At 42.9% G+C, this 27734-nt stretch overlaps 1 protein-coding gene across 1 annotated transcript in view; it reads left to right on the top strand.

Moving 5' to 3' along the window:
- The window catches only part of SIL1 (SIL1 nucleotide exchange factor), a 195929-nt gene that overhangs the window by 97991 nt on the left and 70204 nt on the right, over positions 1-27734 (top strand). The window contains exons 4-5 of the mRNA XM_045550923.1: positions 18244-18364; positions 24678-24777. Of these exons, the coding sequence (XP_045406879.1) occupies positions 18244-18364; positions 24678-24777 (221 nt within the window). The remainder of the gene's footprint in view (positions 1-18243; positions 18365-24677; positions 24778-27734) is intronic.

Here is a 27734-nt window from a genome sequence, read left to right as displayed (position 1 = left end):
GACAGTCTTGCTCTGTCACCGTGGGTAGAATGCAGTGGCATCATCATAGCTCACTGCAACCTCAAACTCCTGGTGTCAAGCAATCCTTCTGCCTCAGCCTCCCAAGTAGGTGGGACTGCAGACTCGTGCCACGATGCCCAGCTAATTTTTCTATTTTTAGTAGAGATGGGGTTTCACTCTTGCTCAGGCTGGTCTCAAAGTCCTGAGCTCAAACAGGCCTCCTACCTTGGCTGCCCAGAGTGCTAAGATTACAGGAGTGAGCCACCGTGCCTGGCCAATTTTTAAAATAATGAGTTAGTTCCTAGTCATACTCTGAAGATGATCAGTTAAAGTTTTTTTTTTCCCTTTATGAACTCATGGATTTAAGCATATTTTATAGGCCTTAATCCATTATATATTTTTTCTTTTCTTTCTTTTTCTTTTTTTTTTCCTTTTTGAGATGAGGTTTTGCTATGTTACCCAGGCTGGTCTCAAACTTCTGGGCTCAAGTAATTCTCCTATCTTAGCCTCCCAAGTACCTGAGACTATAGATGCATGCCACCATACCCTGCTCCATTGTAATTATTACTTTTACTGAAGCTCAAATTGTTCCGTCTTTGGTCGATTAAAGGTTTTCAAGAAAGTCCTTTGTTGTTCTCCTAGCAGTCTTTGACAGCTTTCTTATCTGTTATGACAAGATAGTCTAGGCTCATCTTGTACATTTCCTGACCATGCCCAGAATCAGCCATTTCTCTAAGAATTTTTTTTTTTTTAATGGGACAGTGTCTTGCTCTGTTGCTGGGATTAGAGTTTAGTGATGTCATCATAGGTCACTGCAACTTCAAACTCTTGGGCTCAAGTGATTCTTCTGCCTCAGCCTCCTGAGTAGCTGAGACTACAGGTGCACACCACCATGCCTAGCTAAGTTATTGTTATTGTTTTTTGTAGAGACAGGGTCTCACTGTTGCCCACGCTGATCTGAAACTCCTGGTCCCAAGTGATCCTCCTGCCTTGGGTTTTCAAAGTGCTAGGATTATAGGCATGAGCTACTGTGCCCTGCCCTCTAAGAACTTTTAAGACTGCATGCTGGCCATTAGGATTGTTCATTGCTACTGTGTTGGTCCTTGTTTCTAGCCCTTTTCTGTTGACAAGTGCTAGGAAATGTATATGATAATGTATCGCATTCAAATGGGTACTTCCTAATTTTATTTATTTATTTTTTGATTTTTAGAGATAAAGTCTTACTCTGTCTTCCAGGCTAGAGTGCAGTGACATGATCATAGCCCATTGTAAGCTCTAAGTCCTGGGCTCAGGCAATCCTTCAGCCTCAGCCTCCTGAGTAGCTAGGACTCCAGATGTGTGTTCTGTCACACCCAGCCTCAAATGGGTACTTCCTATTCATATTCAGGATTGTAGGGTTCTTTTGTTTGTTTTTTTTGTTTTTGTTTTTTTTTTTTTTTTGGTTTTTTTTCCGCTCTGTTGCCTGGGCTAGAGTGCCGTGGCATCAGCCTAGCTCATAGCATCTTCAAACTCCTGGGCTCAAGTGATCCTCCTACCTCAGCCTCCTGAGTTGCTGGGAACTATAGGCTTGTGCCACCACGCCTGCCTAATTTTTTCTATTTTTAGCAGAGAAGGGGTCTCACTCTTGCTCAGGCTCGTCTCAAACTCCTGACCTCAAGCAATCCTCCTGCTATGGCCTCCCAGAGTGCTAGGATTACAGGCGTGAGCCACGGCACCTAGCCTAGGGTTTTTATTTAATCTCTTTGATATTACATCTGTATCTCTTTTCTTTTATACTAAGGGTCCTGATACTGGACACAGGGGATTATACAATTGATATATCTAATAATTACTCATTTGTTCTGTCTCCTGTTATACATAAAACAGCTTCAGAATGACAGTACTACCACCCCTGATATGATTACTGAAAACAATTTAAAACATTTTTTGTGTGTGTTCTCATTATTCTTAAACAGTTGTATCTACATTGTCAGAGCATTATAGCTATTATGTACTTTCCTTCCTTTTTAATCCTTGTTTAGTCTTACTTCTCCAAATAGCTATATACTTAATGCTTACCACCAGTCTTAGTTGTTTTCATTGTCTGAAATGTGTTTTGTAATAAATTCTTCAGGAAGAGCTCATTGAAACAATATTCCCTGTATTTTTGTGCGTTAAGTTTGTCTGTGGTCTTTATACCCAAAAGTCACTTTGGTAGGATATAAAATCTTTGGCTCACATTTTCTTTCTTTGAGTATTCCATCTTCTGCTGGCATTAAGCTTTGCTATGAAAAACACTGATGACAATCCAATTTTCTTTATAAGTCACTTGCTGTTTTTTTGCTTAGATGCCTAAATGATCTTTTCGTTTCCTTCAAAATCCAATGATTTTATTAAAATATGCCTTGCTTTTAGACATTCCTGATCAGTATTCTCAGGTATGCAGTGTGCTGTTTCAACACATAGTTTTAATTGTTTTTTATTTTAGGAAAGTTTTCTTGAATTATGATACTTAATTGTTCATTTTATGTGAAATTAGATTTCTTTTAGCATTTAGAAAGAAGCATGGCTTTTGGTATTGTGCTCTCTTATTTGAGTTTTCTTCTTTTTGTTGAGTCTTCTTTGTCTTTAATGTTTATCAGTTTGTTACAAATCATCTTTATTCGTTTCTGTTTGGCTTTTCCAGTTTCCCTAGTTTTCACCTTCATTTATCTTAAGGCATTTTCTGTTGTGATTATTTGTTCTCTTATTTCTAATTTTTCCTTGAGTTCTAGCACTTCATTTCAGGTTTTTGTTCTTGAGTATCTTGTACCATTTAAAAAATGTCTTTAGGTTATTTTGAAATAGGAAGTTACAGTTTTGATGTGTTTGTGGCCGTGTCTTTCTGGCCTGCTTTCCTTGTCTGTAGGATATTATTCTTCTCTTCATTCTTTCTTTCTTATAATTTTATTGTATAGGATTATATCCCAATCTTTTCTATTGCTCATTTTTATATGAAATTAGGTTTCTGGAACTTTTAGAAAGGAACACGGCTTTAAATACCTTTCCTAAATTCATAGTACTCTTTCTTCTTTTGTTTTTTAAGTGGCGTTCAAAAACACAGGAGCTTGCTTTATGATGTTTCCTGGCTCTGTTCCCCTCAACCCCCACTTTCATCTGGATCTTCTCTTTTCTTTATTCCTATTGTCCCAGTCTACTCAATTTTGATTCTACTTTTAGCAGTGCCTTCTCAGTGTGGGACCCTGTCGTTGTAGGGAGCATTGGTTGATTAATTTTGAGAGTTCAGTGGGACCAGATAGCTGTGGCCCCTTGAAATCTTATCCAGGCTTGTTGCCTTTGTCTACCACTGGACTTAGAAAACTCCCTTCTGGGTTCATTTGCTGTTCTCCGTTGGTCCATCATGCTTTTTTAGTGAATACTGTTGGCTGCTTTGGAGTTTTCTTGTTCTTAGGTCTGTCAGACACCTTGTTGCTTCCCAATACCTTTCACTTAGTTTTGATATAAATGTTGCTTATGATTCCTACATGACGGAGATGTTGAAAAAATGTTGCTTATGGGTTTGGTTTTGCTATCTAGTTGCTGAGTTTGTTTTTACATGAGGATTTGGATAGAGTAAACAACATTGCTGCCGCCACATTAACATATATGTTCTTTAAAAAGTGAGATGAAATGGTGTATGTACAACCCCGTTATTTTTGCTTAATCTTAGTCATGTTTTTTTGTTAGTACAAATCTCCCTCTTTCTTGTTGCACACAAATATATTCCATTGAAGAGATATGCTGTGTTACGTAACAGATTCTCTACTGATGGACATTTGTATGTTTCTTATTGTTTACAGTTACTAAAATGCTGTAGTGAATATTCTATCTATACATTATTGTACACTTCTGTGAATGTTTCTATTGGATAAATTCCTAGAAGTGAAATCTGCTGGGTCAAATGGAATGAACAGTTACAGTTTTAATAGATGTTGCCAGATGCCCAAAAGCATTGCGCTAATTTATATACCAAGGCATTGCACTAATTTATATCTGTACCAACAGTGTATTAGGACGCCTGTTGCAAGCCTGGCCTTGCCAGTAGTGGCCCAGAGGTTCTCCAAGGTATGGGTGTTAATATATGTGTTTGAAGAGTGATTTACAGTCCTCTTTAAGACACTGGTGAAAACTATGACCTTCTTAGAAAAATGCAATTTTATACTTAAAAATTTCACGTATAATTTCATAGACTTCACCAGCTGGTCTCTGGTACTACTGTTCTTGTTACCTTCCTAACCAGCAGCTCTTTCTTGCTCCTGCTTGATGAACTCAGGAGCACTTGAAAGTTTAAGGATAAAGAGCAGTTATAGAGCTATGTCCAGTAGTTCATCTACAGAATCTTATGATGAGAGGTGATAATACTCTGAAGTCCACAATGAAGTCTGATGTGCATGGTTTACTAACAGTTAAGAGCTAAATTACACGTCTCTCCCATTCTCTTTCGATCTCTTGCTCTGTCTCTCTTTGCAATTCTCAGTCTTTGTACCTGTGTCTCATTTTCCTTGTGGGCTAAGGAGTGATACGTGGAATTAAAATACACTTAAAAATATGAATTGTATTTAATAATAAATTTGATTGCCCCCTCCCCCCCAGCTGGGTGCAGTGGCTCACGCCTGTAATCCTAGCACTCTGGGAGGCCAAGGTGGGACGATCGCTTGAGCTCAGGAGTTCGAGACCTGCCTGAGCAAGAGCGAGACCCTGTTTCTACTAAAAACAGAAAAAATTAGCGGGGCGTGGTGGTACACGCCTGTAGTCCCAGCTTCTTGGGAGACTGAGGCAGGAGGATTGCTTGAGCCCGAGAGTTTGAGGTTGCTGTGAGCTAGGCACACATGTGACACCATGGCACTCTAGCACAGACAGCAGAGCGAGACTCTGTCCCAAAAAAGAAAAAAAAAAAAAAAAGAAAGAAAAGAAAATTTCCCTCGATCCCAATTTGAAGACAGTCTTTGCAACAAAACATCCCTCTGCCCCACAATTCAGAAAGAGGAAATTGGTTTTTTTTTTCTTTTAAAAATTTAATTTCAGAGTATTATAGGGGTACAGGGAAATTGTTTTTCTTCCCTTAAAGCTCACTCATCTTTGTTTAAGAACATATGCACAATGGACATTCACTGTGTACCAAGCACTTTGTTTAGCAGTGTGAAGAATATAAAGATGTTCTGACTTCAAGGAGAATATAACCTCTTGGAGAAAATTTGGCAAGTATCATAATTTTTATGGATTTGTTTCCCTCACTAGACCAGTGATCTCCTCAAGAGTAGAGAGGCCATATCTCATCCTTGATTTCTCTAAAACCTGGCACATAGTAGGTGGTCAGTAAATGTCTGTTTAATTAGTAACAAAAACTCAAATGACTAAGAGAAAATGAATATGGGAAGTGCCATTAGAGAAGAATAAGCAAGACACTAGAGATTGAGAGGAAGGGAAGACACTGTATAAAACTGCATGGAGTTGTTCAAGCTAGGCCATTAAAAAATGGATTGAAATTTGACAGGCAAAAAGCAAGTGAAAAGGCAATATCAGGACTAAGAAAAGCATGGGGAGCAAGGGAGGGAAGGCAGAGAACGTCAGTGAGGATCTCACTGGGTCAGGTGGGCCCCACAACAGCAGGGCTAGTGTTGGCACTTTGGTGGGCAGCGAGGAACTACTGAAGGTTTTTAAGGAGTGTGCCAACAAAGCTGTCCTTGGGGATGCAGCACAAGGAGGGAACATTTTCTTTTCAGTGAGGAGTAGGTCTCATCTCCTGACGTTGTTACTGGCTCAGGATGCTGAGGTCCTGGAGTTCTGAGGGATTTGCTTTCTTTTATGAGTTTGAAATGGGAGTGGCTTATTGGGAGATGATGTCTGTCAAGAGAGATCCAGACCAGAAGAATTCAGGAAGGACTGAATCTACCTATGAGTAGGAGGAAGCACCAAGGCCAGAGGGTCCACGTGCTGCCTGGGTAATGTAGGGCACGTGAGCGTGTATATTGGGTAGAGTGTATGTGATCAGATAACAGTTGCAGAGTTCACATTAGGTGCTCAGGATTGGACATACTGGGCAGCGGGGGGGTACGGCTGGGGGCAGCAACTGTGAGGTGATGGTGGGGTGGAGGTGTGAAGCAGGCTGCTTGTCGGGAGTGTGCACATCAGCAGGTTTGCCGGAGCACCAAGCTTGTGCTCATTGGCCCAGAACATTCAGGCCTTCTTGCCCATGCTTGGGTGGGCACCTGCCAGCACAGCCCTCTGAGGAGTAGAAAGCCAGAGCAGGGCAGCTGCTTTTATAAGCTCTTTCGTGCACTGTTGCAAAGCTGGCTTAAGCTTGTGATCGAACTAAGTTTATTAGGAAACCTGAATCCCTTCTCCCTTGTTGCTGGCTGACAGTTGTTCTCATTTAAATCCTCCCCATGTTTGCCTAATTTATGCCGCTGGATACAGCCTCTTTGATTTCTGTTCTGTTGTCTTGGGGAGTGGGACAGAGACTGTCTCATCTTAAATGGGTTTGGTGGCCTGTAGGTCAGTGACCCCAAGCCCAGGAAGGCTTAGTGAGTGTTTTCAGTGTGGAACAGGCTTGGTTTAACCAGCTTATTTGCTGCCTTCTCAATTTGGGTGCCCTGCAGCTTTCGTTGTTAATGAATTTTTTGCAGCCTTAACAAGGCAGTCTGACATGAAAATTCTATAAAAATCATGTACTCATGTCTTCTCTGCAGAACTCAAGCAGGTATGTATTGAGAGCCTGTTTGTTAACACTCAGTTTGAGCATCTATCATGGCACTGGTCCCTGTCGCGTAGCTGGGAAAACCGAGTCACAGAGAGGCAAGAGCCACGTAAACACCATTATTGAGAGTTCTCTGGAGTTAGCCCTAAGCATCTCATGTCTCTTACTCCCCACAGTGAATCCTGTGAACCCCATGAAATGCGTACTCTGATGCCCATTCTGCAGATGGGTCACAGAGTTTATTTTCCCAAGGCCTCAGAGCTATTAAGTGGTGAAATTGGACCTGGAACCAGGTCTTCATGAGTCTGTGCCCTCCACCACCAGCCTGAACAATTGCTCAGGTTATCCAAATGCTAAAGGCTGCAGCTCCAGATGGGGAAACTAGCAATGCAGGTAAGGAAAGCACTGCTTAGTAGGTGTTGATATTGATGATCCAAAAGTTTAAGCTAAGAGGCAGAAAATTGGGATTGTTATTGTACTTCGATAGGTGAAAGAAGGCTCAGGTGACTAACCTTGTTGCCTATATTTAAGGACTTGGGACCAGTTGTTTCCATGACTGCCTTCTCTACACGGTACCTACTGTTCCATCTGCCTCTTTTCCCCGTCTCATTTGCATTTTGTCCCCCTTGCAACTCACCCCTCCCAAAAACAGAGAGATTGCAAAGTCCCATCCTTTAGAGCTTGTTGGGAAAGAAATTCTACCCTCAGAATTTTGTTTCAGTCATCTCTATGGATGGATTTCTTCTCTTTCTGTTGCTGGGAGCATATTCAAGCTGAGGGGCTGTGTGGCAGGCACTGGGGAAATTGGAGATAGAGGTCAGCAGTAGCTGATACTGGTTTGAAATAATTCATAGAACCATGTTTGGCCATGGAGGTAACAGGTGCTATAAAAGAGAAAAAATAGAGCCAATTATGATGTCAGGATCCTTGGGGACTGACAGGGTAGGGGGGAAAAGGGATTAAAAATTAAAGTACTGTTTCTGGGCACTTTGCTTTTTTAACCCCCTTATTAAATTTTGACTTCTGTTTGAGGAAAATAAACTAGTAACAAAGGGTATGTTTAGAATACAATCTTTGTGTTTTAAATTTGACTAATGAGCGGTTTTAGCACTTTCATTTGGTTCTCAGTCAACCTGTGTTCAAAGTGTCAATTAACCAATAAATATTATGAGAAACAAGAGTCAGAAATGGTTGCACCACTCCTGCTAATGAGCTGCTAATGAAATTGTGCCTGGGTGGGAAATGCAGACACTCTGGAATCCTCTAGTGTCTTTTCCAGAAAATGAACAGTGGTGGAGCTAAGGCCCCTGACCCCTGGGAAACAGCCACTTTTAACTTTTTCACTCCTAGTTTGCCAATTTCCCCCCTCTTTATTATGAAGTGAAGCTCATTTCGGTATCTCAGGGTTAACTTCAATTACCGTGATAATTTTTTAAAATGCATTTTTATTTGACTCAATAATTTCTAAGTGGGTTCAGAGAGCTAGAAGAGCTGTAGCTGGGCTGTGGTTCACTTCCAACTGCCTGATGTTTGGCCTCTTGGTGATTCTCTTTCTCTTCTAATTTTCTTGAGTGTTTTCTCAGTTTCCTCACCCCCAACACATACATACACATACACACAACTGAAAATTGAGTGGTCTGACTGTGTTCAAGGTTTTGTGGGGGTGAGGGAGCAGGGGTAGATAAGGAGAGTAGTCAACAGGGTCATTAAAAACCAGATTCCCAACATGGATGTAAAAGCCCAAATGCTGTGATTAAGGTGCTGTGCTGTACCTGTCAGTCTCACGTACTGGGCCTTTTTCTAAGATTAGAAGGAACACAGGACATACTGAGGGTAGAGATGGAAGGGGAGCAGACGCAACGAGCTGGCTAGGAAATAGGTGCGGGAGGCCCATCATGGGTCTCTGCATGAAAGTAGCCCCTCTGCCCCCTTCTCCCCGGTCTCTTTTTCTTCACCCCTGAATTTATTAAATTTTGCAGCTGTGGTAAGTCCCCTAGGCTGGTGGAAGAAGATAGTGTGCTTGTTTAAAGATCTGATGCTTTTGTGGGGAAGGGGGCCCACAGGATTCTTAGTTTTTCTGGCCAAAATACCATCGTCCTTTGCTGCTGTCTCAGTCTTCCCATTCCCTGCCCATTCCTCTGATTCAGACTTCATTATGTCTGATGAGTATGATTATGACAGCCTGCCAAACTGGTCTCCCGCTTCTTGTCTCGCTGTTTTATAAACTGAGCTCCAAGTGCTTCATATGAAGTTACTCGTTGCTTGCCTGAAAGCTGTTCTCCGGACTCAGAATTCTAAGTGTCCTTGCCTTCAACCCCATTTATTGCATAGTCCTCAATGGCAGGGATTAGTCTTATTCATGGTGGCATCCTTCCCAATGCCCAGCACAGCAGGTGGCCTCTGAGTGGGTAGAAGGAGTGCCTGGAAAAGAGCAGTCTCTTGCCCAATCCTCAGTGAAGGCTCGTTGACCAGCCACTCGTGGAATGGTGAGTGCTGTGAAAAATGCCCCTTCTAAAAGGCTCTCCATGTTCTAGATGTGGTTGCTTTGAGCCCTTGTCTTGATGACTTCAAGGTGCCTTTCCCACTATAACACAGGAAATCTTCCAAGTAGCACTGATAGTCCTTGTCCTTGGAGAGCATTGCTCCTGTGAATACTGTGTATAGAGGTTTGGTGACCAGCTATTATCTGTCCTTCTTGAGGACTGAAAAGGAGACAGTGGTTAGGGTGCAGCGGATGAGACTTTAGGGGGTAGTCCTGGGGTGATGGAGGGTAGCTGTTAGGGTAGCTGTTCCCTGAGGGACGCTATGGAGTCTTTTGTTCCAACGGGCTTTAATGCAGGTTAAGGATTTCTGCCCTTGCTTGGAAGCTATGCCAGACCTCTTCTCTGACTCAGAATGAAAATCAGTTTGGAGAATATTTGTTTTTCTCCATTTGTCATTGTTTAGTCCTTTTAAAAATGCATAAATGTAACCACAATCAAGAATGACTCCTTACAGGTTTTGCGGTTCAAGAAGAAGGTCTCCATTTGTGATTCCCTTAAAAAAATAATAAAAATAAGTATTGGTTCGGGGTTGAGCTCCCTAGAGAGGTTTGTGCACATTTTTTTTTACTGGTTCTGTTCAAGTCCTGCCTGTCAGATAGATGCTCGTTTGTGTGAAGCACGGATCTTGCCAGGACTTGTTTGGGGGTTTTGAATAAAGAAGCAGGAGGATAGGGCTGTGGTAGTCATGGCAACCAGGCCTGTAAAGTCTCAGCTCTGACCAGCCCTAGTTAGGAGCTTGGAGGCCCCAGTGAGGTGAGTGGCATTGCTTCCTGTTCCATGTTCTTTCTATTCCTTTTAATCTGGGCAAGGGGGAGCTGGCATTCAGGCCGACCTTTCTGGAGGCCTACTGTGTGCCTGGGGCTGAGCCTGAGCTGTGGGCACGAGTAATTGGTTCCTGCCCTTCAGAAACTCAGCATAATAGGGAGTTTTTACTCTTAACACATACCTACAGGACTTGACAAGTGAAATGTCTTTGCTTCATCTGAGTTGACATTTACTTTTTGGGGGCTGTTTTTGGGGCTGTTTTTCCTGATGCACTTTTTACTTCTTCAGAGCGCCGACACAGTTCTTTTCTCATTTGTTCTTGACAACAATGTAGCACATTAGGGAAAAAGCAGACATGATAAATTCTTTTCATTTGACACATAAGGGCATGGAGATTCAGAAAGATAAAGGAATTCGGCTAAATTCAGCCAGCCATCAAAGACAGCTTAGTGGGTAGCAGAGTTCCAGGGCTTATGGTGGCATGGCCAGCCCGGGCAGCCTGTGGCTTTCTGCTGTTGAGTCTGAGTATGACTGGAAGTCCCTGGAGTGGAAAGTTTCTGAGCAGGAGCCTACAGAGGACACCTCCTACCTCTCACCCCCCTACTGAAGCATCTGATGCCAAGACAGGCACAAGAGCACCATGCATTCCTCCCAGCTGGCCCTGTCTCCTTGGAAGTGGGGCAGCCAGGCTATACAACAGCCTCACTATGGTCACTACCTGAGGAGGACCCTGTCACTGGGAATCCAGAAGGGACAAGTTTCTAATCACTGGGCACTGGGATGGACTGGGACAAAGACTGAGTCAGGCAAAATTTGTTAATAGGTAAAAATACCTTTTCCAGTAGTCACAAATTGGTCAGATGTTTTGTTAGGCTTTTATATATTTAAATTTGAATACTTTTAGAAGAGGCATTTTTCACAGCCCTCACCATTGCATGTTTTCTTACATTCGTCTCTCTTACCTGCCTGCCTCCTATGGGCATTTGAGTTGGTTCCTACCTCTCAGATCACTGTTTCTTACCTGCCCCTCTACCAGGGTTTCTCTTGCTCAGGTGCTTCATGGCCTCAGGCTTCCTGGGCCCCTTTTCCCTCTCCTAACATTCTCAGCACTGCACTCCTGGGGCCATGTCTAGGCTCTGAGCTAAGCTTTCTATCCTGGCCCCTGGAAATACTTATTGTCAAATTGAACTGCATCTGATAGACTAATTGCTGTTCATGGATTCAAAAGGGGATAGTACTGCTTTAACTGAAGGAATACATTTTTAAAAGAACTTTATTGAGATATAATTCATTTACCACCTGATTCACTCATTTAAAAGTGTACAGTGGGAATAATTCTCAAATGTCCTAGGGGAGGTTGGTAGAATAGAGAGGTGGTTTCTAGACTGTGCTGTTTCATGGACCAGAAAAACCTTAAAAGAAAATTTTGGGAGACCAAGACCAACTTCTTACTTTGCTAAGTTAAGGACCTTAACGTAGAAACAGTACATGACTATCTATCATCAGCATCTCATTTTAGAAAAGGACATTTTAATACTAAAAAGGTAGAAACTATATAATTTCAGAAAAAAGAACTGTTATGTTGGATGCTTTTACTTCCTTGTTTCAGGACCACTAGAATGAATTGCCACAATAAACAAAACACCTCAAAGCTTGGTCCTTAAAACAACAGTAACTATATATTTTTTAAAAAGTATACAGAAGAACAGAACACTGTTCTTTTTGTATAGGTCTGACTCTTAGAACCAGAGTAATAGTTTGCATACCCTTCATATGCCCCCCAAATAAACAATTAAGCCAACCAGCATGTGGAAGGGTAGTAGCCACAAAATGGAATATAAACACTAGCAAATGAACCAAGCATTACTAATTAATAACATAACTGTACTGAAGGGGGTGGGAACAAAAAGAACTATTAATAACCTAAGTAACTTTGTGAAACAGTATTTTCACTAGATGCTGTAAAGTTAATGACAAAAGACCTACGTGTTGTAATCTAATTTGGTAAATGTGTTTCACACAGGGATATGGGTTAGCAATTTTGAAACTACTCTATTTGTATACTAGAATTGAACAATAAGTAAGTATATTGTAGATACTAGGAGCCAGGTTTCTCACTGTTAGAGAAAGAAATTATAAATAAGTGAGAAGACAGCGAACCTGTGATATTGAAGTATCAGTATAAACTTGTAATTTAAAATATATATACAAAGCCGGGCGCGGTGGCTCATGCCTGTAATCCTAGCACTCTGGGAGGCCGAGGCCGGCGGATTGTTTGAGCTCAGGAGTTCAAGACCAGCCGGAGCAAGAGCGAGACCCCGTCTCTACTAAAAAAATAGAAAGAAATTAGCTGGACAACTAAAAAATATATATATATAAAATTAGCCAGGCATGGTGGCGCATGCCTGTAGTCCCAGCTACTCGGGAGGCTGAGGCAGGAGGATGGCTTGAGCCCAGGAGTTTGAGGTTGCTTGAGCTAGGCTGACGCCACAGCACTCTAGCCCGGGCAACAGAGTCAGACTCTGTCTCAAAAATAAAATAAAAATAAAATATATATACAGATAAATGCAGAGATGTAGAGGTGTGTGTATATATGTGTACATAAATTTCTAGCTCTGTCTACTGAGAGGGCCTAGAAGCACTGGCCACCCCAGTAGTAATGCACACGTCTAGCACCCAGATCCTGGTTCCTAAATGCTATTCTCACTAGGGCTCTTGAGAAGTGGCTGATTCCAGGGGAAGGGAAAGGAAAATACAAAATGGGCCCAGAACATCTTATGGAACCAGAAAGAAAGGAAATACTTTAAAAAAGAAAATGATGGTGGGGAGGAGGGATTTGTCAAAGGGACATATGAGCCAACAAAGGAGCTCCTAATTGCTATTGCTGAAACAATGTGAACAAAAAATAATAATAGTGTTGGACCCATAGAATGAAATATCCATAAGTTCATACTAATATAAATAAATAATTAGATGGAGGAGAGAGAGTTTTCCTTTGCAGTGAAATCACAATTAATAAATGTGTAAGGAAGGAGAAAAGTAGAAAATCACTGTTAGACAATCATCATAGTCGTAATTGTTGCGGACAGATTCTCATAATGGTGTGCAAAAGTTTGAGGAGAAAAGAGATTTGTATAATCTGAAAGTGTTTCCTCCATGGAGTTTTGTTTTTAGTAATTCTGTGTTTTTTGTTTTTTTTTTTAGCATATCCACAATGTTGTGTAACTACCACCACTATCTAACTCCTGAACATTTTCATCACTCCAGAAAGATATGCCTTACCCATTAGTGGTCACTCCCCATTCCTCCCTTCCCTCAGTCCCTAATGACCACTGATCTACTTTCTATGGATTTACCTATTCTGGACGTTTCATACAAAAGGAATCATATGATGTATGGCTTTTTACTTTCTGTGTTTTCTTAGCATAATGTTCTCAAGGTTCATCCATGTTGTAGGATGTATCAGTATTTCTTGTTCCTTTTAATTGCTGAATAGCACTCTATTATATGGATATACAACATTCTGTTTATTCATTTAGCAATCAATGGACATTTGGGTTGTTTCCACATTTTGGCTATTTTATATAATGCTATGAACATTCATGTTTTGTGTGAACATATGTTCTTATTTCTCTTGGGTATACACCTAGGTGTGGAATTGTGGGGTTCATACTCTACATTTAACCTTTGAGAAACTGCCAAACTGTGGAAAAAAGTTTCCCATGATTTTTTTTTACTACAGTGGAAAAGCTCAGCAGAGATTACCTTTATTTGTTGATCAAAGATAGTATCACTAGTAATAAAACATATTGACATCACGAACTCTGTGATATCATACACTGAAAAGGACATGGCATCATTTCTGTGGTGCTTCTGCCAAAGATGTAAGACCTCAGTTTAATCATGAAAAGACACCAGACAGTCCTGAGTAACAGATTAGTATTCCTCAGGGGTGTCAGGGTGATAAAAGAAAAGGAAAGAACTATTAGGAACTATTGCAAACTACAGGAACCTAGGGAGAAAAACCCATGTGGGATCCAGAAACAAAAAAGGACATTAGTGGCAACATTGGTAAGGTTTGTAAAAGATCTTTAGTTTGGTTGATGGTATTGTTAATTTCTGATAATTGTAGTATGGTTATTTAAGATATTAACATTGAGAAAGTCTGTGTGAAGGATATATGGAAACTCTCTGTACTATTTTTGCAAATGTTGTGTAAGTTTAAAGGTAGTTCAGAGTGAGAAATTTAAAAAGAAATCCAGTTATTCTTGCTTACATGTCTGCAGATCAGCTAGACTTGGCAGATCGTGGCTGGGCTCAGCGGGGCTTAGCTCCAGTCTAAGTTTGGGTCCAGGTCTACTCTATCCTTCTTGGACCAGAAGGCTAGTAGTGAGTGGCATATTCTTCTCATGATGGTGGCAGAATACCAAGAGACAAAGCCAACCATGCAAGCACATTTCAAACATTTGTTTGTGGCACATTTGCTAGCATCCCACTGGCCAAAGCATGTACAAGCTAAGTCCAAATTCAAGGCACAGGAAGGTACACTCTGATGCTAGTAGGAGGAACTATAGGGTCATATGGCAAAGGGTGACAGGCAAGGATGAACAAAATTGGTGACAGTGTTGCAATCTACCACAGATTTCTGTCCCCCTGGGAAAAGCAGGAGTTGTTAAATGGGTCCTGGGCTGTGATTGAAGTCAGCGGTAGTCCAAGTGGGAGTCAAAACTCAAGCATGAGGGGGCCTGACTTAGTAAGGACGAGGTTTCCTCGAGCTGGGGTACTCAGCCTTGGAACCTGCTCCCAGGGAGCCAAACCTACAGACATGTGGGCTTTGCAGGCCTTTTTGCCTTTCTGGATCCCCGTATTATTTTCTGCCTGTCCCCTTGCCCTGCACCCCCCAATCCCTCGCTCTTACCTTACATCTCTCGTGACTTCTCTGTGCTCCGATTTGCTCTTCCCCCATGTTCTGGTACATTATCTTCCTTCATGGGGGCCCTAGAAGGATGCAGGTCAGATCACATACTCTCTTTCTGTAACTTGGCCTGGGCTTTTCCCCAATGGGGTAGAAACAGTTGAAATACTGTATTTTTTGTTGCTTTTGCCACTGCTGCTGCCATGAATGTTTTTGTATATTTTAAATGAGTGTAACCCGTATTTTGAGTGAATGCCATTGTGGTTGCTCTTGCCCCCTGTGGTGCCTTATGTGAAGTGAGTAATTTTGGGATTTTCCCCAAATAAAATACATTGATCTTAGTCTCTTCTTTGGCTAGCTTGGCATGGCTTAACCTGTCATATCTGAAGCTTATAAACTCAAGTGGTTTTTTCTTTTCCATTTCTAACTTTGATCAAAAGTCTGAAAATTTATGGTACTATTATTATTACTAGTATTAGTATCATTATTACTTAAAATAACTGTTAATGTGACTAATTGTTATGAGTCTACCTGCCCTGGTGAAACTCCTTCCAACATCCCTGTAGATCAGCTAGGATTTCCTCTCTTTCGTTTTAAATTTTTCACTGAAGAATTGAGAGTTCACTGAACACTGAGAGTTCACTGTATGCTGGGCCATGAATAGGCCCTGAGGCTGAAGTGATGAGCAGTTACAGTAACCAGATAAATAAAAAAACCTAAAATGTAACTACCGATTGTGACAAGTGCTATAAAGAAGGGGTTCATGGTGCCTTTGGGGGCAGACAGATCTAGTCTGTGGAAATAGAGGATGCCTCTCAGAAGTGGCCCTTAGTGGGGATTGGAAGGATGTGGAGACGGAGGCTGGGGTTGCAAAGAGCATTCTGGGCAATGGAACAGCAGGTGAAGTGGCCCCTGGTAGGAGGGAGCATAGTTCTTTCATGGGCTGGGAAAAGGCTAGCGTGCCTGGAGTGAGAGAAATGGGGTTGGACAAGGCTGAAGAGGCACCCAGGGGCCAATACTGTAGGCCCCATTGTCCAGGGTGAGGATTTCATCTTTATCTTGAGAGGAATAGGAAGCCATGAAAAGGTGTGAAGCAGGGGAATGACATGGATTTGTATTTTGAAAGAATAAATATCATTCATTGTAAAGAACAGTTGGATTGGGAGGAAGTAGGGAGGCCAGCCGGGAGGCTGTGGGAGGGTCCGGGCGGGAGGTGGTGGCAGTTTGGACAAAAGCGGTGGTGGGAGGGTGGAGACGTGTAGCAGGAAGAATCTTCAGGTTTTGGAGAGAGGTTGGGTGTGGAGCTGGTAGAGCAGAGGGGGATATCAAGGATGATCTCTCTAGCATTCAGCCAGGAAGGGACTACGTTGCTTTGTCAGTCTGAGACCTCTCCAGGGGAGGCCTCCCTTCCCCTTCACTGTTCAGGATGAGATTAATACTAAAGAAGTTACCTCTTGCCCCACGATCATAGGGATGGGATAGAAGTTGCCAGTTGCCAGTGCTTTGTTATTCTTGTCAGTATTTGGCCTCATCTCCTCCTGGAGCCATCTTCCTCAGTCATTAGTCTTATTTTCCTATCCTAGGGAAATAAACCCAGGCTTCCTGGTGGTGCTCCAGGCCGGCAACCCCCATATCCCTTTCCAGTTCTGCCGGCCTGGCCTGCTTCTTGACTGCTGTGGCCTGTCAGCTTCTGTGTTGGCACCTCTCCGTGTAGGGCTCCCTCCACTTGGCATTCCCTCTCTTCCCAGTCTGGGTCTCACTTTTTGCCTCATTTGACCCCCAACTTACCTTTATCAGGAAGCCTCCCAGAGAAGCCTCTCACTCTACTCTGAATGTATTTTTTATCCTTGAAGCATTTTGGTTGGGGTTAGAGGGAGATCATTATGCACATACACTTAAATCCTCACCCCCCCTTTTTTTAGCCAAAGATACAGAAAGTCCCTAGTGAAGTGGGGTGGCAGGGAACAGAAGCAGCATGTCTTGGTGTGCTGTATCCATGGCTCCTTGGTTGGAGATAGAGTGGCTGGTAGAACTCACAGTTCACTGTGATCATGCCAGAATTGCGAAAATTGTTGAATTCTTGCTATATCGTTAATAGTCAGGGCTTACCTGGTCATTCTGAGAGAACATGTGCTGTGGGCTTTCCTGGAAGAAATTTTTTCAGATTGTTATAATTTTTGATCCTTGAATCAAACTTAGTACTAGCAAGGTAATGCCATCCTCTGGCAGGAGAAAACAGAGTCCAAGTTGAAGTGTCAGAAGCACCATCTTTGCTTCAAATTTCCAGTCTCCTGAGAAATCTTTTCCCTGAAATTCTCTATCCCTGCAGCTATTAACATGCATCTTTATATTCCTAGAACCTACTCCAGTGGCCTGGTGTATAGTAGTTGCTCAGTAAATATCAATTCCATGAATGAATGAATGGGCGTAACACTCCATTTTTAGTATGTGATCTTGCACAGTTGCTTTTAAACTCTCCTTGAGTAGTTTTGTGCAATGCTATGAATAGCCCATCCATTCACAACACTTGTTTGTTTTCTTAGCTATGGATCAGCTCCTCTGAGATAGGTGGGTGTTAAGTTTTCAGTTTCTCTTGGCTCCACTCCCTGCCTCCTTGGCTTGCTCTGTCCTCCTGTCTTCCAGTCCCTTCCTTCTTCCTTCTGATAATGTTAAGTGCCACAAATTTATGTGGCAAGCTGTGGCTTAATTTTATGTGGCCAGCTCTGCCCCAAGGGGTGGGGGAATCAAAAAGGAGGAGATACAGTCCCTTGCACTCAGGGAGGAGAGAGCCTCATAGAAGGAGCCCCATCAAACAGGTGAACGTGGTGTGGTGGAAGCTCGCTGGGATGGCAGGCTGTCTGGGGTTCTGTGGGGCTGTCAGGGGAAGGGCAGGAAGGGCGTCATGGAGGAGACAGAAATGTAACTATGTCCTGACCAATGAGTGAGTGAGTATCTACCGTGCACCTGCTGCACATAGCAGGAAAGCTTATTAGCTCGATTTAGAGAAAACAGAATAGCTTAAATATGCAGATTCTAATCAGGGGATGTTGGTCTCTAGATTCAAGTGTGTATCCTCTCGCTCACCTTGCCTCATTCCCTTGCAGATTTCCTTATAGATAAGCAAAAGGAATGTATGTGATGGTGTTTGTGTGTTTAAAGGAGAGAGATGGGTGGATTGAGGATGTAACTGAGCACAGCAGTCTGGTCTTCATGAATGAATAAACTGTTGGCTTGTTAGCCATTCCATCCCAGTGCCCCTCCAAGGACGCTCTACCTCATGAGCCTTTTCTCTTCTTGGCTTTTAGGTCAGGCTGTCCCTGCAGGATCCCACGTGCGGCTGAATCTTCAGACTGGGGCAAGAGAGGTGAAACTCCAATATGAGGACAACTTCCGAAATAATCTGAAGGGGTTGAAAAAAGGCAAAAGGTACAGTATCAACCCTAGAGACTAAGGGAGGCTAAGTGATGGCACTGATTTTGTAATACTGAAAGTGTTACCCAAATTTATGTGGCTTTCTTTAAAATTTGAAATTTAATAACATAGAATTTGTGATAAATCTGTCAGGGTTTTATGGAAGTTTACTTCTACAATCTTTGGAAAGAGACAGTTTGCAAAGCAAATTGATACTTTAAAAAAGGTTGTAGGGGGAATGCTTAACCTGCTTTAAAAATGAAGCTATTTTTCCCAGTGCTTTAAGAGCACCCATTTGAATCCCAACAATTAATGTGCTGATTACAGATGAGTCATCTATTCATTAAAACAGGCCTGTTAGGTCTTCTGCTTTGCAGTAATACTTCCTTGGTGAACAATAAAATTGCATTTTAAAGTCTTTAATTCAGACTGACTTTTCCTCTTGTTAGTCAGTATTAAAATAGGCTTTCTTATAGGATAAAAAGAGAAGCTATTGCAGTTCTCCAATGGTTAGAGGTTTCCTTATTTTTTAATAACCAGTTTAGATTATTTGATTTTAGAGAATTCACAGTTTCTATTTATCTGTTTGCTGTCTTGAATTAACAAGTTTTCTGTGGTTAGTATTTCCAGAATGAGGGGGAGGGGGTTGAGACATAGGGTTGGATGGGTTGCTGGAACTGTGCAGTTTGAAAGCTCAGTATAAAATACCAGCCTTGAAGTTTCTAGCACAGGGCCCAGCAAATTATAGCCTGCGGGCCATATTGGGACTGCTGCCTGTTTTGGTATGGCCTGAAAGCTAAATTGGTTTTTATATTTTTTAATGGTTGGGGAAAAAATCAAAAGAAGAATAATACTTCATGACTCATGGAAATTTACGTGAAATTCGGATTTCAGTGTCCATAAAATCTTATTGGAACATAGCCATGCTCATTTGTTTACATATTGTCTAAGGCTGCTTTCTTGCTACAATGACAGAGTTGGTTAGTTGGGACAGATACCATAGTAAGGCTCACAAAGCCTAAAATATTATCTGGTCATTACAGATAGTTTGCTGACCCTGTTCTAAAACATGTATGTATTGGGAATTAATCATGGATTAATGAGTGGGGTTAGTGTTCCTCAGTCCTTGGATTTTTATTATTTTAACAATATTTTGCAGTTATATATGAGTCAGAAAGGGACCTTAGAGACCCAGTTCTTACCTTAGTCTTTTCCTTGACATACCTGACAGACAGTATTTCAGCTGGTCCGTGTGTGCTTTTGTCAGGTGGCACCCACAACCCCACAAAGGTTTGGGCAGTTTTCACTGTTGGAAAATTCTGCTTTTTATGGAAAGAGAGTCATTTCTCCTGCTTACAGTCACCCCAGATTGGGAAGGATCTTTCATCTGCCCCTCTCTCTCCAGACAGACCTATACCTGGAATAGCACAGGTCCTGTGATTTACTCTTTTCTCACAACCATCTAAGAAATAATCAGATGTCATTTTTGCAGCTCCTGCCAACATTCCTCCATCCCCAGCACACACATACGCATATACTTCAGCGTCTCAAAGCACTTTCAGGAAGTCTTTTCTCACATCTAATCTAAGTCTTATTTTCTAAGGAAAATGTCTGTTTTTTTTCCTTGGCTTAAGAATATTGAGTTAGGAACTCGATTACTATGGGGTTTATTTGTTGGTTTTTATACCACGGAAAGTCACTGCTTTCCTCCCTGACTGTAGACCATCAGTAGGAGCACTTACTGCTTTGTCTGTTGCTCGTATCTTTTGAGAACAGAAAGCAGAGCCATCCATGTGGTCTGGAGAGATGCCCCACAAGGAAGAAATATTTGTCCCCACGGCTGCCTGTTTACTTTTCTCCTTTGGAGTGTTCTTGAGGGCTCTGCCCTGTAATGGCTTCCAGGATATGCTTGGACGTTTTCTCTTCCTTCTCAGTGTTTTTAGCCAGCAGCAAACCTATCTGAACAGAAGCCCAGAGGTATTGACAAGGTGGTGGAGACATTCACCACTGTGAGCTCGGAGAGGCTCTGGCCGCCGTTGGTGGACTTGCTCCTCCTGCGATGGAGCTCCCCCGGTTTCACTTGGTGGTGTCTTCCTGGCTCCTTAGCACTGCAGTGGCAACAGAGGCCTAAGGGCAGGCCTAACTCCCTCAAATTGTTACAATATTTTGCTTACTTGCTCATTCTGTTTTAGAGGACAAAATCCACAGCTTCCCGTCAAGATTGTTAAAGACGTTAGTGATCCCACAGAGTTAAGAACACGTGGCCTGGAGAGAGGTAGGGATAGCCCTTAAGCCTAATCCATGGCAGCCTCTCCACTGGTCCTACTGGCTGTGTCACTGGCCACACTGCAACCTAGAGCTATAAAATGCCTGTGGGCTCCAAGGCCCTGGGCAAGAGTCGCCCACTGTAGCTTGTCTCGGAAGATTCTCTTAGCACTGCCTGACTTCAGTGCATATTTGGCTCCTAGCAACGGGTTTTCCATTTCCTGTTTGTGCTTTAGACTTTGCCGTCCCCACTGGTTTTAGTCCATATCCCTGTCAGTATCTCCGTAGCACAGCTCTCTTTTTGCCCTGGAATAACCAGCCTCTTTGAATGTTCCTTCTGTGTTTGGAGGACTGAGAGACAAACTACATTTAAGTTGCATCATTTTGGGTTGAGCATTTACCAAGGTCCGATATGGTATAGTGGTTAGGGGTGAGGCCAAGGATGGGGCCATTTACTTGCTCTATTCACTTACTTCATAAAAGACCTATTGAGTGCCCATCTGCCAGGCACTGGGGATACAGTAGTAAACAAAACAGACAAATGCCAGCCTGTGGAGGCTGGCAGACAGAACACCAGGTAAATAAACATTCAAGTAAGATAATTACAGGTTGTGATAAGAGCTGAGGAAGAAGTAAACAAGGTGATGAGTCCCTGGGTGAGGCTGCTTTAGACAGGGTGATTTGGGAAGGCCTCATCAAGATATCTGGACTGAGACCTAAAGAATGAGGAGGAGTTAGCCATGCAAAGGTTTAAGTTTATAGGTTTTTTAGGGGTTAGGGCATTTCAGACAGATGGAACAACAATAAATCCCTCCCTTTGTCAAGTTTGAGAAACAGGCAAATGATCAGGGTGATTAGAGAAGAAAAAGAATAAGACTGATAGGAGATGATATTGGAGAGGTATATAGGGGCCAGATCGTGTGGAGTTTTGAGGAACATCGTTTTTTGTTTTGTGTTTTTCTTTCTTCTTTTTTGAGACAGGGTTTTACCCTGTTGCCCGGGCTAGAGTGCAGTGATGTCATCATAGCTCACTACAGCCTCAAACTCTTGGGCTCAAGTGATCCTCCTGCCTCAGCATCCTGCGTAGTTAGGACCATACGTGCGCACCACCATGCCTGGCTGATTTTTAAAATTTTTTGTAGAGATGGGAGTCTTACTATGTTTCTCAGGCAGGTCTCAAATTCCTGGCCTCAAGCACTCCTCCTGCCTTCGCCTCCCAAAGTGGTGGGATTACAAGGCATGAGCCACCACACCTGGCCTTGAGGAACATGTTGGGTGTTCTTCCTTCACCTTTGTAAGGTGAATGCCATTGGGGGATTTTAGTCAGGAGAGTGATTTAATTTAGTATAGTTTAGGAAGATAACTCTAGAAGTTGTGTTTCTGGAGAAGAGATTGAAAGTGGACAGAGGAAGCACAGAGATAATTAAGATGCCATTTTATTAGATCAGGCAGGACATAATGGTGGCTTACTCTATGGTATCATAATGGAGAGTGAATAAATTTGGGGGTAGAACCAACAGGACTTGCTTATGATTTAGATGTAGGAGTTGAAGGAAGGTGGAGGATATTCAGGATAAAGCCTCATTTGGGGGTTTGAGCAACTGGGTGCTTAGAGGTACTATTTATTGAAAATAATAGGGGGAGAGAGACAGATTTATAGGGAGAAGAATTGAGAGCCATGTTTTAGATTGAATAAGTCTGGGGTACTTGTTAACATCTGAGATACAAGATATATCAGTTATGTAGTTGTACAAGAGTCTGGTTGGTGCCCAGCGGAGAGGTGTGGGCCAAAAATGTAAATTCAGGCATCACTGACATATAGATATTTAAAAATAACTAAGGGGAGGGTGTGGAGATGGAGAAGAGAAGATTGTCCAGAACTGAACTCGGAGGCATTGCGGGATAGATAGTTCAGGCAGGAGGTGAGGAACGAGCACGGGTTGCAGAAGGAGTAGGGAAGACGAGGAACCTGGAGCGCGTGGTCACAAGAAGCCAGGAAATGAGAGTGTTTCAGGAAGGGAGGGTGAACTGCGTGAACGCTGCTGATATCCAAGGGTATCAGGGAGGAACATGAAGTTAGAGAAGGGTCTGTTGGATTTGGTTATCAATTATTGATGGTCTCGATGAACAGTATGGGTGCAGTTGTGAGGACAGAATCCAGATGAGAGAAAATGGCAACATAAATAAGAGTCAGGAAGATGAGGATAGTGAGTGAAGATAATGTGTTCATAGAGTTTTCCTGTGAGAGCAGGGAAACGGCATGATAACTAGAAGAGACGGTGGCATCAAAGGATTGCTGGTATGCTGACAGGAATAATCCAACTGAAGAGAGAAATTGATGCTTCGGGCAGGAGGGAGCAGTATAATTATGGGAGTTAAAGTTTTTGTAAAGGCAAGTGGTATCTGGAACGTAAGTTTAATAGGAGCGGGGACACTGACATCCATTATAATAGAAGGGAAAATAGAGAACATAGGTTTAGGAGCAGGGTTGGCTTATAAAGCTGATGATGGGAACACGAGGAAGTTTTTGATGATAACATCTGTTTTCTCAGTGAAGCATGAAGTGAGAACCCCAGCTGATGATGGTTGTGCATGCGTGTGCACACATGTGCATGTGGTTGGGACTGAGTGTATGGTGAGGATGTGGGAGAGTGGGACTCAAGGCAGTAAACATCGACACAAGGCACAGTGTCCTGACCAAGCCTTAGAGGAGGGAGGAGGTGATCTGTTCAAGCTATGGTTCCCGAATACTTAGCTCCCTCTTGCGGGTGGGGGCGGGGCAGTGGCATCCTCATGCAGTTGGCAGCAGATGATGTTCTGGGGGGAGAGACGTTTGGGATTCTCTCCCCTACTTTGTAGGATTGTGGTACCCATTTGAATGAAATATTACTTTTAAGGGATCAACGTACTGTCTGACACATGGTTAAGTGCTCAATAAATGGGAGTTACTAGCTATTATTAATTAGTTTAGGAGAACTGAGGTTTAGGGAAGACAAGAGTTTTTTTTAGGGCCCAACTGGTCTCTAGGACGAATGCAAGACTGAATGAGCAGAGTCTGAGTTCATGAGCGCTAAGGCCTTGCTGGGACTGCAGACTTTGAGACTGATGTGCTTGTGCTGCCTGGAGTAGAGCAGGCAGTAGCCCCTTCCTTCTCCACCTCGGAAATCTCCTGGGTTAAGGATAACCACAGCCAGACAGCCTTGTTAAGCGCACTTCACACTTGCCTTTGTCCATATTACCCTTGTTCTTCCCTCTGTTCATGGAACTGAAATGAGTGCTAGTGGTAAAACCTTGCCCCCGATGGATGGCTTCTTTCCAGCCAAGATGAATGTCTGTGGCTCACATCAGCTCCGGGGGTCTTTGTGAGGATACCATTCTAGTCTTTGGTAGTTTACTGAGATGACACCCACATTGGCTCCTTTCCTTCCTCCCCTCAGAGGCTGGCTGTGAAAGGTGGCTGGCCTTGATTCTATTCCTTGGTATTGCAAACCCATTTCTTTGTTGGATTGACACATACCTCCTTGTCTCTCCTCCACGCTCAGAGGTTGGTCTTATGGTGTGAATCTATCCAACCCATTTTTGTGAAGACATGCTGGCTTGTCAGATCAGTTTGGGCACATGCTGGGGAGCTCTGGTCTCTGTTTTCCCTTTTCCCAGAAGAATATAAATAAGAGTGCATATTACTCCCTGTGTCTGTGCCCACTGCCCTCCAGGAGGTCCTGCCCTGGCATGGGCTTAGGCAGCAGCATTGCACAGACATTCTGGGCTTATTTCTGCCTGAGCAGCTGGCTGAGAGCTCTCTGTCCATGGTTGGCTTCTGTCTGCCCCATGCCATTTCCTCTTCTTTCGTGAAATGACCTCATCTTCAGCTGTGTCTTTCTTCCTCTAGCTTTAAGGTAAGGTCAGTCTGTTGGACCCTTGGCTGACTGAAGGCAAAGGTATGACAGTACATTCAATATTAGAGCTGGCCTGGCCTTGCTTACCTTGGGGTGCTAGCCAGGGTTGTTTTCTTTCTTGGGGAGTATGATGCCTCCCTCCTCACTGTCAGCTTTTCTCTGGACAGGCTGGATGTCAACACCAACACCTACACATCTCAGGACCTCAAGAACGCACTGGCAAAATTCAAGGAGGGAGCAGAGATGGAGAGTTCAAAGGAAGACAAGGTGTGTGATGATTTTTCCTGTTAGTATAAGCCTAGGGCATGGCTTTGCTGTTTTTGCAGAGAAGGGAATCACTCTTTCCAGAACCTTTTGCAATAAATATGGGATAACAATATTGTAAACTAATTTAAAGGGCCATTAGTGACAAATAAGAAATGTTTTATGGACTATTTTTTTTTAAGAAACAGTTCTGGGAGCATTTCTGTCATGGTTGAGGTTCGAATGCAACTTTTCATTCCATTTCTCCGAACAACACTCCATGTTTGTTGAAACTGAGGCCGAGCAGAGGTGGCCGTGCTCTCCACTGTGAGGCCGAGTGAATAGACGTTACAGCCCAGGTCTCCTCCTCACTCACACTTGGGTTAGATACAGCCTTGTTCCAAAAGAACAGAGGGGCTGGACCGGAAAGGAAGAAGCCTAGGTCCTTGTCCTTGTCTTTTGAACATGTACCAAATGTATTCTTTCTGGGCCTCAGATTCCTTAAATGTAAAACATGGGGCTGGGACAAGAGTGTGACTGAGGTTTCTCCCAGCTCTAACTTTGACTACGAGCTAAGGGAATGAGAGGGAAGAAGGGGCAGGATCATAGCCCCTTAGCTCTGCCCGTAAAGCCTGGAAGGGCTCATAGGTACAGACCACTAACAGGAAGAAATCTTACTCTTAGATGGATCATGAGCTCATGTAATAGCCAGAGAATGTCACAAGTCATTTGTTTATATTTCCAGTTGAGTCCTGTCCCTGAAAGAACCTCCTCTGCTGCCTTGGAGACCTTAAGTTCTCCCTCACTCAGGAAAGATTTTAGGATACCAGGAAAAAAAAAATTCTCCTTCTCAAAGTCCCCTTTGCCTTTATCTACCTCTCTGCTCTTTCCCCCAAATCCAGGAAGTACCTTAGAACGGCAACATTAGGTACTTGACATCTTGTATATTAGTGGAAGAAGCCTTAGGTTCTTCTGATCCTTTAGGACTAAGCATTTCTGAGAAAATGAACCTTTTGAGGGGGCGGGGTGGGGTGGGGGAGCTGGTGTTTGGCCTATTTAAGGTGTTAAATGCAGGCCAAGTTTCCTTGCCTTATCTTACCAAAGTCACATCTGCCGCGTAGAGAGTGTGGTGTGGGAAGGCAAGTAGCAGGATGGCGGCAGCAGAGTGGTGAAGGAAAGTGACGCACGAAATTGCATCCTACCGCAGATGTCTTAACTGAGGCATGGGAGGAAGAGCAACTCCCCTCCTTGGGGAGGGTGGAGAGGAGAGGGTGGGTGCCTAGGGCAGGGATTGATGTTTGGGTGGCCGGGCTTTGACTTCTTCCCACTCACGCCTTCACAATGGGCTTCGTGTGGGGCTAATGGGAACATAAAAGTCAGCCCCTGCCTTCTCTGTGGGTGGAAGACCTACTTTACCCTTCTCTGTGCTTTGCTTTGCTTTCTTTGGGAGTGTGATTGGATTTTCTTTTCTTGGGTAATGGCATTTTCCCCCCATAATTCAGTTAATGTAGAAAAGTATGACTATTTATGACAGTATTTGAAAAATATAAATGCAAGAGATTATTTAAAAGTTTTTGGTTGCCGTTTTTGCAATTAAAAATAATCCTCTCCTCTCGTGAGAGGATCCCAATACCAGCACCCAAATGCAAGATCCTAGTACCAGCGGACTTGAGTCCACTGCCTACTTGTGAGGTATGGCTGTCACACTCTTCCCTTACTTCAGCTCCTTCATGGAGGTGCTGGATCGTGGGGTCCTTCTGCTTCCATTTGGAGCCTGTCTAAACTGACTCAGCTCACTGCCATGGCACCATCAGAGCTGTCTCTGGGACTGGCAAATAAACTGACTTGAAATTGGTTGGGGAGTTTCTTACATGTCTCAAACTCCTGGCTACAGATGCCATCATACTTTTTATTTATTAATCTTTAAACCCAGGCTGTGTGGTGTCTTGCAATATAGGATGATACTTTAGCTATTTATGAAGACAATACTGTCAGATATTGGGTCATATCCTCTCAATTGAATGAGTGGTTTTTTGGGGATTTGATTTTTTTGGGAAAAGGACATCAGTTCCATTGTATCCATTGGTACCTTGGTAGATTTGAGTGAATCAGTCCTTCCCAGAGTTCCTTGCTTCTTGGAAAAGCTCTCTCGCCCAACAGATTTGGGTTGGTACTGTTTTTTTTTTTTCTTTTTTAATTAATTAATTAATGATACAGAGTCTCACTCTATCACCCTGGGTAGAGTGCCGTGGCATAAGTCTAGCTCACAGCAACTTCAAATTCCTGGGCTCAAGCAGTCCTCCTGTGTCAGTCTCCGTAGTTAGCTGTGCCACCATGCCTAGCTAATTTTTTCTATTTTTAGTAGACACTGGGTCTTGCTCTTGCTCGGGCTGGTGTCAAACTCTTGAGCTCAAGCGATCCTCCTGCCTCGGCTCCCAGAGTGCTAGGATTACAGGCGTGAGCCCCTGCGCCTGGCCAAACTGGATCTTTTATACACTGATGGTGGGAATGTAAAATGGTACAGCCACTCTGGAAGATAGTTTGGTGGTTTGTTATAAAACAAAGCATATGCTTATCATATAACCCTGCAATTGCCCTCTTGGGCATTTATCCCAGAGAAATAAGAACTTAGGTTTAAGCAAAAACCTGTATGCAAATATTCATAGCAATTTTATTCACAGTAGCCAAAACCCAGAAACAACTCAGATATTCCTCAATAGATGAACAGGTAAACTGTACATATATGATGGAATATTACTCAGCACTAAAAAGACATGAACTATTGATGTGTGCAGGAACTTCGACTGATTTCAAGGGCATTATACTTAGTGAAAAAAGCCAATCTTAAAAAGTTAAAGGCTGTGTGATTTCATTTATATAACACTTTTCAAATGACAGAATTATAGAGATGGAGAACAAATTAGTGGTTGCCAGGGCATAAGGATGGGAGTGAACAGGGTGGGAGGATGAGGTGGATCTAT

Source organism: Lemur catta, chromosome 5, assembly GCF_020740605.2.
Source record: "Lemur catta isolate mLemCat1 chromosome 5, mLemCat1.pri, whole genome shotgun sequence".
Taxonomy (NCBI): domain Eukaryota; kingdom Metazoa; phylum Chordata; class Mammalia; order Primates; family Lemuridae; genus Lemur; species Lemur catta.
The sequence above is the reverse complement of the archived record's forward strand: the minus strand, read 5'-3'. Positions and strand labels throughout refer to the sequence as shown.